Here is a 12,822-nt window from a genome sequence, read left to right on the forward strand (position 1 = left end):
GAAAGACTGCCAATAGACAACAGTGGCATACAAAATCCAGATGTACAAGCACAGTTATTTCTAGCAGGCAAAGCTAACCATGATCCCAGTAGAAGCTGGGTTTAGGTAGCTGGCTTAAGTCTGACTCAGTCTTCCATCCTTCCGAGGTTGGTAAATTGAGTACCCAGCTTGCTGGGGGGGGGGGTGCGGGAAGTGTAGATGACTAGGGAACGCAACAGCAAACCACCCCGTAAAAAGTTTGCGGTGAAAACGTCATGACGTGACATCACCCCAGAGTCAGAAATGACTGGTGCTTGCACAGGGGACTACCTTTACCTTTTTAAAGCTAAGCACTTTTCCCTTAATTTTTTTTTTTGCATGTCTCACAACCAATGTTCCCTCTAAGCTGCAGAATCTTGTGAGCAAAAATTCTGTAAGCTCCTGGCATTAAAGTTGTGAGCAACTGCATAAATTGTTGCACTTTGGGGGTCATCCTTCCTGAACTAAGAAAAAAATGTGTGAGCTAGAGGCTAAAAATCTGTGAGCTAGCTCATGCTAACTCAGCTTAGAGGAAACACTGCTCACAACATGCTACTAAGGCTACAAAATAATGGAAGTAAGAAATTCCCTCTGTCTGTTAGCATTATATAAGGGCCAATCTGCAGATCCCAGAAGCAGGTCAACAATCACAGGAGCTACCACAACAAAAATGAAAATACAGCTTTTTATCCCAATCTCTATTGCCTCAGACTGATAAAATACAGGACAAAAACTAACCATTACCATAATTTAAAAACAAGATCTCAGAAGTATGAAGCAACTTGATGTATTCCTGAAGTAAGATGACTCTTATAAAATTCACAGTTGTCAGCTTCCACTTGGACAAATTTGCAACACCTATAGCTCTTTAACTTAAAAAGTAAGACATATATTTGGAGAAAGAAAGGGCTACCAGCTGAGGTTTACTTGTAACATTTACAAGTTTGGGGAGGGGGACCAAGTTGCTTTAGAATATTATCACTTTGCAAAACCCTACGCAACATTTAGTTAGCATCCCATTTTTTCACGTTATGAGATGTTTAATGTAATCATGTTTTCTGCTAACCAAAGCAATCTGAATTCCTATACTAACCATATATTGCCTGTGCCTTTCTAACAACAGACTCTCACTCCTTCATGCTCTTCTGTATGTTTCTTACCCTTTCAATAAACCCCAGTAATCACTCTCCATCAGCAAATTTCCTCACATAAAGGTCTCTGCAATTCCATATGCTAATCCATTCTCCTATAAAGACTTCTGAAACAAACTATGTAAATATAAAACACATCTTGCCTTTTCAGCAATTTACTTCCTCTTCTGTGCGCACTGATTGTACATGACCATAATATGAACAAAGCCCTTTCATATTTCAAGCAGTACATTTTATTTACTTCATTTATACACCACCTTTCTTCCCAATAGTGACCCCCAAAGTGGCTTATATAATCCTCCTCTCCTCCATTTTAATCTCATATCAACCCTGTAACATAGGTTAAGCGTGTGTGACTGGCTCACCTAGCAAGCTTCCCTGGCAGAGAGGATATGAACATGGGCCTCTCGAACTGTAGTTTGACACTCTTACCACTCAATGGCTCTTGAGTGTTTTCCAAATGTTATAGGGCAGCTATAGGATGAGACAACAGTGTCATTGCTAGGATTGTTCTTGAGTGGGAATACAATAAATAACCATTTAAGTATTTCTGAAAATACATATTATAACTTCACTAGTGGCCTAACTTGACCTGAACATCCAAGACTAGTCTGATGTCATCAGATCTCAGAAGCTAAGAAGGGTTGACCCAGACTAGTATTTGGATGGGAGACCTTCAAGAAATACCAGTGTTGTGATGTGGAGGTAGGCAATGGCAAAGCATCTCCGAATGTCTCTAGCCTTGAAAACCCTGCCAGGTCGCCATAAGTCAGCTGTGACTTGACAACACACACAAAAAGTACCCTAGAGTAGAAATTAGGCCCCAGTTATGGACTTAAAGCAGCAATGCAAGATAGTGAAGTAGTACTACCACATACCAATGCCATTCCATATTTTCCAACTACAGTCAGTAGTGGCAGTGTATGTGTATGGGGTGGGGGAGAGATCTGAAGCAACTGCCTGCCTGGTGGACTGAAGAATGCCCAGCCTCCACATTCTGGCCTCTCTACTGATTCTTTAAACCTCAACTGCCCACAATCACATATAAAGGGTGACATAAGCTTTAAAATAAAGATTGGTAGCATGTAAGCTACCCTAAAGGTTTCTTATCTGGAAACCTGTTAGATCTAATCTGTACTTATGTGTGAGGAACATAGAGATCACTTTCTTAGATATTTGACTCAACAGACAAGACACAAATGGAGATAATGAACAAAGATGTCTTTAACAGAAAAAAAAAATATTTAATAAGATAAATATGTGTGGATGACTTCAATATATAGGGAGTAAAACTGTCTCTTAAGTAAATGTTTAAAAAGCGATTTTTATTAAGAATTTTTACAATAATTAACAAGAAAGAAATACAAAGTTAAAGAAAACAAAGAAAGAAAAGAACAAAGAAAGAAGAAAAGATGAAAAAATATATAAACAATAAAAAGAAGTAACTTTCAATTTTCTCCACAACAAATATGTTACAAACTTAACACTTACTTTATAGTTACAAAAGGAATAGCTCTCTTTTTCCTATTATCTAATTTCTCTCCTTAATCATCAAATCCACAAATCATTTCATTTTTTTCTTGTTTTTATACAAAAAGTCTTTAAGGGGTTTCCTGTAAACAATAAATTTAGATGATGTCTTTTCTCTAACCAAATAATTGATTTAGCCATCTCTGCAAGTTTCATCATTTCACCAACCATTCCTCTGTTGTGGGTAATGCTGAACTTTTTCAATTTTGTCTATATAATAGTCTTGCTGCTGTTGTCATATATAGAAATAAAGTTCATGAGTGCTTTTTCTAGCTGCCTGTCCATTAGTCTCAAAAGAAAAACTTCTCATTTCAATTGTATATTAGTCTCAAGTAAATTAAATCCACCCTGAAGGGACATTATTCCCCCTTCTCTTCACAGGTTTCCTCCTTATCAAAAGGTAAAAAGTTTTTCTTTACCCTTCTTTAGCTGAAGCTGGCTGATCCCCTCCCATCCAGTTGAGTTCTATAGGCTCTGACTGGCTGACAATGACTTGGATTTCCATGAAGTCAAAATCACCAAGACTGGTTCAGAACCCTGGAGGAGAGGCAGGAATTTAGGGATGATTGCCACAGAGTCCTGCTTGGAGTATCTCAGCCCAAAATCAATTTTTCACATTTTGCTATGGCTGATGAGTGCAAGTTAGTTGGTAAAACCCTACCACTTGCCCATTATAAATCCAAAATCCAACACCTTCAGGAGGCACCTTACATCTCTAGTAATTATGCAGAAGAAAGTATTTCACCAGGAACCAACCTTACTCCAGGAAAAAGCCCTTGCTTGTAGAATTTCTAAGCAACATGTAACAGTACAAGAAGGCTCTAAGCCACTGAATCTGGCAAGCCTGTCACTGCCTGACTTATTGGTGCACAATGGTTTATTCTGACTTATTCGTCCACAATGCTCTATTTTGACTTATCCAGATCATAGGCCTGCAGATTTCCAGCTACCACTGATTTGTTCCAGCTGCCATTTCTACCTGTTCCCAAGCATCCATTAACCAGTTCCATTAACCAGGAGTAAAAGGCAGGATTTAAATCCAATCTCATATTATTAGTAGTAATGTTAACACCCTTCTTTTAGCTTCTTTTTTTGTATGCCTTGCCCTGTGGCTTCCCTACTTCCTGGGACCTTTTCCCACTAAATTTTTCAGTCCTTAGTTTTCCTACATTGCTCACAAAGCTTCAACTATTCTTGAGCCAGTTAATAAAAACAATGGCAATAAGAGAAAACATCCCACAAGTGGGGTGTTCTTAGCCAACTGACAACCAGGGCAGCTGCCTAAGGCTACACTTGGGGGAGGAGGAGTAACCAGTCACGGCTCCTGCCACAACAAACAGCAGGCTCCTGCAGCTGCTGCCAGATGGGTGTCCATCCCGTCTGGAGCTCAAGCAGCCAACTTTCAGCTGGTGGCTCCTACCAGCCTTCCATGGGGCAAGGAACACCACCTCCTTGATTCCTGTGGGGGGTATGCTTGGGCCAATGATACTTTGGTCCCAATCTGGGCTTTTGCTCAGGCCCAGAAAATCACTAAGACTGCCCTTGCCCACAATTCAAAGCAATTTATTTTTTTAAAAAGCAGTAGATCAAATTGATATCCACTCTCATATACATCAACAACAGCTGATGAGCAATAAAATTAACACAGTTAACAGTAACACCAAGAGGTCAAGGAGCAAAACCACTAAAGGCCTTAAGGAACAATAGAAACTTAACTCACAGGCAGAGGCAGCTATTCAAGTACTCTGAACTTATGTGATTTAGGACTGTAAAGATCAACACAGGCACGTTGAACTGAGCCCGGAAACAAACTGGCACTCGGTGTAGCAGATAAAGCTCTGGAATAATATCGACATGATAATGGCTTCCTTGCTATTACATTTTGCTATTACATCAACTGGAATTTCCAGCCATTCTTGAAAGGCAGTTCCAGTTCTACCTACAGTTTAGTAATCCTTGGATGTTAACCAAGGCCTGAGTGATTTTGAATGTACCCAAGCATTCTAGTAATGGCTCCAGCTGGCAAACTGCCCAAAGGGGTAAAATATGCTCCTAGAAATTCTCAGTAACCTGCTTCCGGTTAAGAAAGGCCATGATCAGGAACATTCACAATATGCAAACCAGATACAACCCAAGTCAGCAAACACTGTAAAATTTAATCCCACATTGCTTCCGTTTCAACCAACAGTACTTCCATCTTGTTTTATTTTCCTCTCTTTACATATTGACCACTTCCTGCCTTTCGCTGTCTCCAAACACCAAGTAATGGTTTTCACTGCCTCTTCAGAATTTGATTGAAAGGAAAATAATCATGTACTGTTTGCATATTGGTAGCACTGAAATCCACATCTCCAAAAACTTATCCCGGTGGTTTTGTATAAATACTAAATAGTATGGGGGAAAAGATGAAAGCCTGGCAGGACTCCACAAGCCAAAGGCCAAAGTACAGAAAAGGAGATTTCCGGCACCATCTTCTGATATCCAGAGACCTAAGAGCCACTGCAAAACAGTATGTACTTCCAATTCCATCCCAATCAGATGGAAGAAGGATACCATAGTTAACAGCATTAAAAACTACTGAAAGGTCCAGAAAAGCTAATAGGGAGGCCTGGCCAAAACCATCAAATATGGAGAATAAGCAGATTTCAAAGAGTCCAGATAATCGATATTATCCAGAAACATCTGGAGCTGAGTTTCTACCTACTTGCTTAAGCACCATACTGAAAATGGGCAGATCTGCCAATAAATCACAGAATTATCATGTACAAAATCCCAGTCATGTTCTTAATGTTATAAAGTCAGTCCTTTCCTGTGCACAAAAACTCCTTGCCAAATTCAACTCCACAAGTAAAGTCCACCTATTCCTGATGTTGGAAAGACATAAATGTCCTCCCTTTTTTGCATATATCACCTGTCAAGTCTGACTCCACTCAGAAGATCCGACTGATAGGCAACCGGCTTGAACCCATTTTGGTGCTTACCCTTTCTCAAAGTCGAAACTGCTTCAACTTCATCAATCCTGAATACAAACAATCATATTAAGAAACTGAATTGGATTCATGAGACTTTGCTGTCTCTGGGTTGGAAACTGACTGAAAAAGTGATTCAAATGTTGACTCTTTAATGATGTTATTGTTTTGACTTTTGAGGGAGGACTCACTGGAGCCAGCCCTGACAGCAACAACTGGACAAGTTTCTACAACCCAACCTGTATGACTTATCTACACATGACTGCTTGCTACTGTTCAACAGAGCCATCCCACAAAGCCAGTATGGTACAGTGGTTAAGAGTTTCAGACTAGGATTTGGGAGACCCACATTTGAAGCCTCATTCTGCCATGGAAGCTGACTGGGTGACCTTGGGCCATTCACACACTGAAACTAATTTATCTCAGGGGATTGCTGTGAGGATAAAACTGAGGAGAAGAAAAATGAGCTCTGGGTCCACATTGTAGAGAACAGTATGAATTAAGTAAATAAATATAGATGAAAAAAGCAGGTGTACAAAAGGTAGGATGGTGGGTGTGTGAAAAGGAAGAAGGGAGGATTTGGGAGTTGCCAGAAATAGGGAAAGAGGAAATAGTGTAGGGAAGGGAATACAGAAGAAAGTGTGCAGGTTTCCCACTGCACCTCCTGGGTAAAAGTTGCCAAGGGGAGGGAAGGAAGGAAAGCTGAAGACAGGGAGGCAGATAAAGGTAGGCTGACTGATGGGTGGGAAGGAGGGAAAGAAGTAGGAAAAAGGGATAGGCTATGGGGGTTTTCAGGGAAGAAACAGGAAACAGAGGGGGAAGGGAATATGAGCACAAGTCCTTGTAGGTCCCTGTTTGTTTTAAATATTCTTGAAAAATCACATGCATGTAACATTTCTTCAGACACCAGCTTCCATTTACTAACAACTTTTGTAAAACCATAAGGATGCCACACACTTGAGTCTCTGGATCATCCACATCAGCCCCAATCCAGATGCTTGTAAACTGACCATGCTTACAGTAATTGTGTTGCCAGGTCTGCGTTGGAAAATGACTGGAGACTTTGGGGATGGATCCAGGAGAGGGCAGGGTTTGTGGAGGGGAAGCGTCTCAGAATAGTACGATGTCATAAAGTCAACACCTCAAATCAGCCATTTTCTCTAGAAGAACTGATCTCTGCCAACTGGAGATCAGTTGTAAAAGCAGGAGAGCTCCAGGCCCCACCTGGAGACTGGCAACCCTATCACATGGGACTGGGCCAACTTACTAATCAGAAGATCAATACTATGAGCAAATATTATTTCAAAGCCAGTTAACAAAGATGTCTTAATGCTAATTACCATGCATATAAACAATATATGTAAAGGACAACTACTACATAACAATATGCTTCCTATATTAATGTGCATATACCACATATAGGCCAAAGTACATGATTTCTAAGCAACATTTAAGAGACTTTGAATGTACAGACAATGTCACACCGCCAACTATATCAAATTTCTCTTTGATCTTTCCCAGACCTACATAAAAGATTTTGGAACAAACAGTAGTGAAACTATTTGAAGACTGCCTGAAGATAGTAACCTGTACTCTTGCCTCCCACCTTGAACCTTTATATGAAGCAACACTTGTTCACATGCCTTCTCCCCCACCTCAGCCACTGCATGAAGAATGTTGTAACTGACCCTGATATCTGAGAGGAAAAGATGCAGCTTTTCTCTCTTATCACACGCACACACAAATATTTGATAGAAGTAGTCAAAATACTGTATAAATTTAGAGGCAGGCTTATGTTGAGATATGTAAAGAAGTGACAATGCTAAATGCATGGATTTTTGTGAATTTACAAATCTTTTAAGTAAACTTGGATACAGGAAAAGAAGATGCACAGAGGGGTGATATAAAATAAGAACAATATGAATTATTTTAAAGGCACCGAGTTAGATGAAATTCACTAGGAAAAAAACCATATAACTGAACAACTAAAACACAACAAAATGTGAATCTGTGAGGAAGCACAAGAAACTATGAGAAAGACAGCAAATGTTCCCAAGGCTCAATCAAGTGACTACATCAGTCATATAGTTTTGGGGGTTTTTTCTTTTTCTTTTTATACATAACTGCTTTTGAAGCTCTGCTAAAGTTTCAAAAGCAGTTTGCCATGTAATGTAGGGGACTGCTGTTTGAAAAAAAATCTCATCTAATGTCCTCTTATGTTCAAAGAACTCATTTCATGGCTCTTTTTAATTCTGACCTAGGAGGAGGTAATTTCTATGGCCCATTCATCAATACATCTGGCATCTGACAAAGTTAAATATACCTGTAAGAGAAATTAAAAACAGAATTAAGATAAACATAAAACCTTGTCAGATGTCACTTTGCCGGTGAGAAAATTAATGTGATAACAGAGGGAATGAATTTCAGGTTTGTGCTTGTCCTCCCCACAACACACATCTAACAATGCCTTATCAGGGCTAGAGAATGTGTTTGTGTAATCTGATCTCTAATTCCTTAAATTGGTCTCCAAATTAAAATGAATAATAGCTTACACATATAAACACAGTATAGCTCTGAATGAAATGTTACTTTAGCTTAAATCAAACATTCAGTTAAATGCAAGGCACAGCATTGGGATAATACTGGAATGTTCTGCCTGTGCCCCTACCACTCCAGAAACATTTACAAACTGCACCATGGAGGAAACACTGACCACATATCACATCAGTGAAACTTTTAAAGTTAATTGTATCTTAATTAAATATTCTACATGCAATATGATATTCCAACATGCAAATTCTATAGGGCCCCAGGAAAATATTATCTCAGTCCCCAATACAAACAAAATATTACCTCTTCATAGGGCTATTATATGTCTGTGGGAGTTGCAGAAAGCAAGAATTAGACAGCTTGCTTCTGCTATCATATTGACTGTATCAACTACAAAAAATTTTGCCCAGACAACTTACAATGTCTTTAACAAAGAACAATGCCTAAGAATGCTAGCATGTTAAGAGAAACACAGAAAACTGAAGACTCAACAAAAATTGAAAGATCCAAAGCTACTCTCAATTAGCATTTAACATAAAACTTTACTAAGAAACTTTTCACTAATCATTGGGCGTTTTCGCACTGACCTTAATAGGCAGCGACGTTCCTCTTCACCGCGCAGGATCTGCGCGGATTTCGCACCAATTGCTGCAGAGCACCCGGAGGAGCCGCAAAGTCCCGCGGCTTTTGCGGCGCAAATGGAAACCGCCAAAAACCAGTTTCCATTTGCGCCGCAAAAGCTGCGGGACTTTGCGGCTCTTCCGGGTGCTCTGCAGCAATTGGTGCGAAATCCGTGCAGATCCTGCGCGGTGAAGAGGGACGTCGCTGCCGATTAAGATCAGTGAGAAAACGCCCATTGTGTTCAGCAGCTGAGATAACTGTTACAAATACTGTACTTTTATGAGTGATTTGGAAGCTTATTTGATGACATTAAAAACATTTAACACCATGCTGGAAAAAGTTAGTTCACACTATCAATTTAAGACATTAAAAAAAGAACATTACAATTTTACTTTCATGTAGAATGTTTAAGAAACAGTGCAAGAAATTCACAAAGCACATTATGCTCAGTTTTAAAAAGGTCTGAAATATTTAACATCATTTATCAAATAATGAAGTTATATCAAGAAAACAAGTCATAATACATAATTATACCTTATTATAACGGTCATGAGGGACAGACTGCAACACGATAGGTTCCATTGTAGAAACATTAGCAAACTGCACCTCGGGAATGTACAGAGCACAAACCACATGAGCCCAACCTATAAAAAGTTAATTGAATTTTATTTTTAATGTTTTTTGAAAATGCAAATAGAATATTTTCAGCTGTAACAAAGAGAACCTTCCTTATGATTTGCATGTATTTTCAATTATTCAATACAACATAGATAAGTAACCGTCATATGTTCCTTACCACATGACAGCATGCGGCAACACGATAAGATGGCAAAGTATTTTCAAAGAGCTACATACAAATCTATAAAGAACTGTATAAATTAATGTTATTTTTAAAAAATCAAATCCTTTAACCAGATCTTCCCAACTGAAATCAATAGGCTTACAGGTGTGTAACTGAAAGCAGAATCTGATATGAGCAGAATGAAACATATACAGCTTTCTTCTTATAAATCTCCCTGTAGGAAATAATGAATTTTTGCTTCTTCCGTGTTGATTAGATCCAATGCTATAACTTGTATCTTTCTATGTAGTATCACAGTATTTCAGATCATGAAACAGTTTTTTGTTCTCACCCTTTGAGAGTAGCTTTTGACAATATTTTTCAGACAGGTACGATATACTTTCTCTGTTTTTTCCTTTCAATTTCCAGGGATTCTTGACCCAGAAAAAGAAACTGCCTAATTTCAGGTTCTCTGTGGTTCCCAAGAGAGCCACCAATTTGTGCTTGCTGAAGGAAACAATTTAACCATGTCTGCTACTGTTTCATTGCATAAATAGCTCAGCTTGAAAATTTCTTTGCTATTCAAGTGCTGGTCATATTATGTCCTGGATTGCTTTGTAAAGAGAATTCCCAGGCAGTTTGATATACCAATTTCCCAATATGAAAAGCAGCAGAATTTTCAAAGGAGAATTACAGTTTTCTACTGGAAATTAGGACCTCATCCTGTACAACCTAGATACTCCTTATGTTTTCATACCTTTCTGCCTTCTGCATCTGGAACGATCTTCTGCCACTCCAGTTGCCCCCTCCCTTGCCATCCTCTATAAAGCCCAACACGTGATATTACTGAATATAGTGCTAAACAGGTTCTGGAGCCTACCAATTTGAGATAATCTAAGCACAGCCTATTTCATTTTTTTTCCTTGAAAGCATGTCTATACCAATAACATTTTAGCTGTAGCTACAATGAAGCTGGTAGAATTCCCACCACTAATGTCTTTAAACATCATGCATTACATGATGTATTATCAACAGCAAACACCACATATAGTAGAAAAGAGTCCACAAGCATGTGGGAAAACATGCCATGGAGCCTTGAAGAGGAAGAGATTTGCAGGAAGTGTTCCTAATATTATTTTCAAACACATTTCCATTTTATACTTTATGGTATTTTGCACTTTCAGACTCCCGTTCTATATGCAAACATCATTGTCTCCTCCAACATGTACTACAGACATAAAACTACATAAAAGTAATATTATACTATAAAGGCAAAAATACTGTGCACAGTTAGGACATCAAGCCTTGCCATTATTATTTAAATTAATTTTGACTTCTAACTCTCAGCCAAATAGTTACCAAGGGAGCCTGTAATACATGACAACTAAAATTACCATCAAAACAATTTAAAATCCATAGCACTAACAATAAATATTCAGTTATGAAAATGAAGCTGAAATTAAAATATAAAAACAATGTGGTAGTGTCAAAAAGCAGCTATAGAACGAACAAGAATTTAGCTTAGATCTAATGCTACAAAAGCAACACCAACAGACTAAAAAGCTCAAAAACTAATCCTTTAAACACCAAAGTATTTGGAGATAGTGTTAAAAGGCTAGTAGACAAAAGGGAAAATATCCTATAATTATAACTCAGAACTACTCATGGGCTTCTATAAGTGACTCAGTATTCCAGTCATAAGTATCCATGATTCTACCTACCAATCAAACAGCATGGACATTTTATCTTCCATCTTTACAGAAAACAATGATTTGCCCACACCAACCATCAGTCAAATTTTTTTTGCTAGAAGTATTGGGGGGATAGGAACATTATAAAATAGTGACAAAGGAGAATGGAAAGGGCAGAAATACCACAGCAAAAATGAACAGGACAGGGGAGGCAGCAGTTTCATTCTAGCCAGCATCTATCTATTAAATCTGGCATGGCTGCAGGTAGCAAGACCCTATCTGGCATCATGGGAAAAGGTATCAAAAAGAAACAATGAATCTGATAGTGTTTTTTTAAAACAGAAAAAAACATTAACTATTTAAGAAATGTATAATGAACCATCTGTATAAAGGTTCTAAACTTCATGGCCATAGTACAGTAGTACAACTAATACAATTTTATTTATGAAGTATCTGAATAATAAACAGAAGACTTTTCACTTAATCAGTGGTTTTGATTTTTAATATAACCACAATCTATTTCATTTCATTTTATTCGATTTATATCCCACCCTCAATCCACCCTGCCTCCAGATACAATTGGAACATAACAACTGTTTTTCCTCAGCTCTAGTGGTATACATTAAAGTCAGAATGGTCTTTCAATAGAATTTAATGATTCCTCCCTCTTCTTTCTGTTTGCACAATGTTTTAATAGCACAAGAAATAATAGGGAATTCAAATCAGGTTTGCAAATAGAGTAGTTACTGTACCTACAATAACCAGATTAATCAGCCAACCAGAAGGTAGCAAATATTGATCTACACTTCTGTTTTGTGAAAGGAGAAATTTTAAGGCTAAAGCTCACTTTCTAGACCACAAATGCCACACTGCTTATTTCAGTTCTCATGTTCCCAGGATCTCATAATCTTTTATAATAGACATTAGTTCTAATCCTAATGCACCCTATTCTTGCAAATAACAGTTGTTTAAAGTGAATTTAATCAACAGATTTTAACCCTAGTTTAGAATAATAAGTTTGTAGGTAAGAAATAAGCCATTATTTGTTAAAGCAGCATTACAATAAATGTAGTTAGATAAGACTTGCCAAACCAGTCCCAATTAGTTTCTTCCAAAATGTGTGTATAAGTATGCTGCAGCAACTTAATGATACTTGTTGCTGGGAAAGTGGGCAGGTTGTATGAATGCACTGATAATCACTCAATCGGCAGTTACAAGTAAGGAACCTGTTTTTATATCCCTGTGGTCTCTGTGCATTCCATAGACTAGCAACTACTTGGAGACAGGTGCATGAAGCAACAAGAAAATGAAGCAGCACATCCAAATGATGCTTCATTTCTGGCTCATGGAGTGTAGTGCTTTACTAAAATTGTCTGCATGATAAATTCTGGGGCAGTATGCCTCTCCTGAAGATCAACTACACTGGCACTACTCTGACTGAGAAAACTTTTATTCTGTATAGAAGAGGCTTGTGTGCCAGTTTGTAGCAAAACTGCATCATGTGGGCACTA

General features: G+C 38.2%; 1 protein-coding gene across 4 annotated transcripts in view; it reads right to left on the reverse strand.

The window, feature by feature from the left end:
* MLLT10 (MLLT10 histone lysine methyltransferase DOT1L cofactor) overlaps positions 1-12,822 on the reverse strand; it is a 159,281-nt gene that overhangs the window by 106,540 nt on the left and 39,919 nt on the right. For 3 of the 4 annotated variants that reach the window (XM_060248389.1, XM_060248388.1, XM_060248390.1), the window contains exon 5: positions 9,374-9,483. The exons of the other annotated variant lie outside the window; for it this stretch is intronic. In XM_060248389.1, the coding sequence (XP_060104372.1) occupies positions 9,374-9,483 (110 nt within the window). The remainder of the gene's footprint in view (positions 1-9,373; positions 9,484-12,822) is intronic. 4 annotated transcript variants of the gene reach the window in all.

Source organism: Heteronotia binoei, chromosome 10, assembly GCF_032191835.1.
Source record: "Heteronotia binoei isolate CCM8104 ecotype False Entrance Well chromosome 10, APGP_CSIRO_Hbin_v1, whole genome shotgun sequence".
In the NCBI taxonomy this organism is placed as follows: Eukaryota; Metazoa; Chordata; class Lepidosauria; order Squamata; family Gekkonidae; genus Heteronotia; species Heteronotia binoei.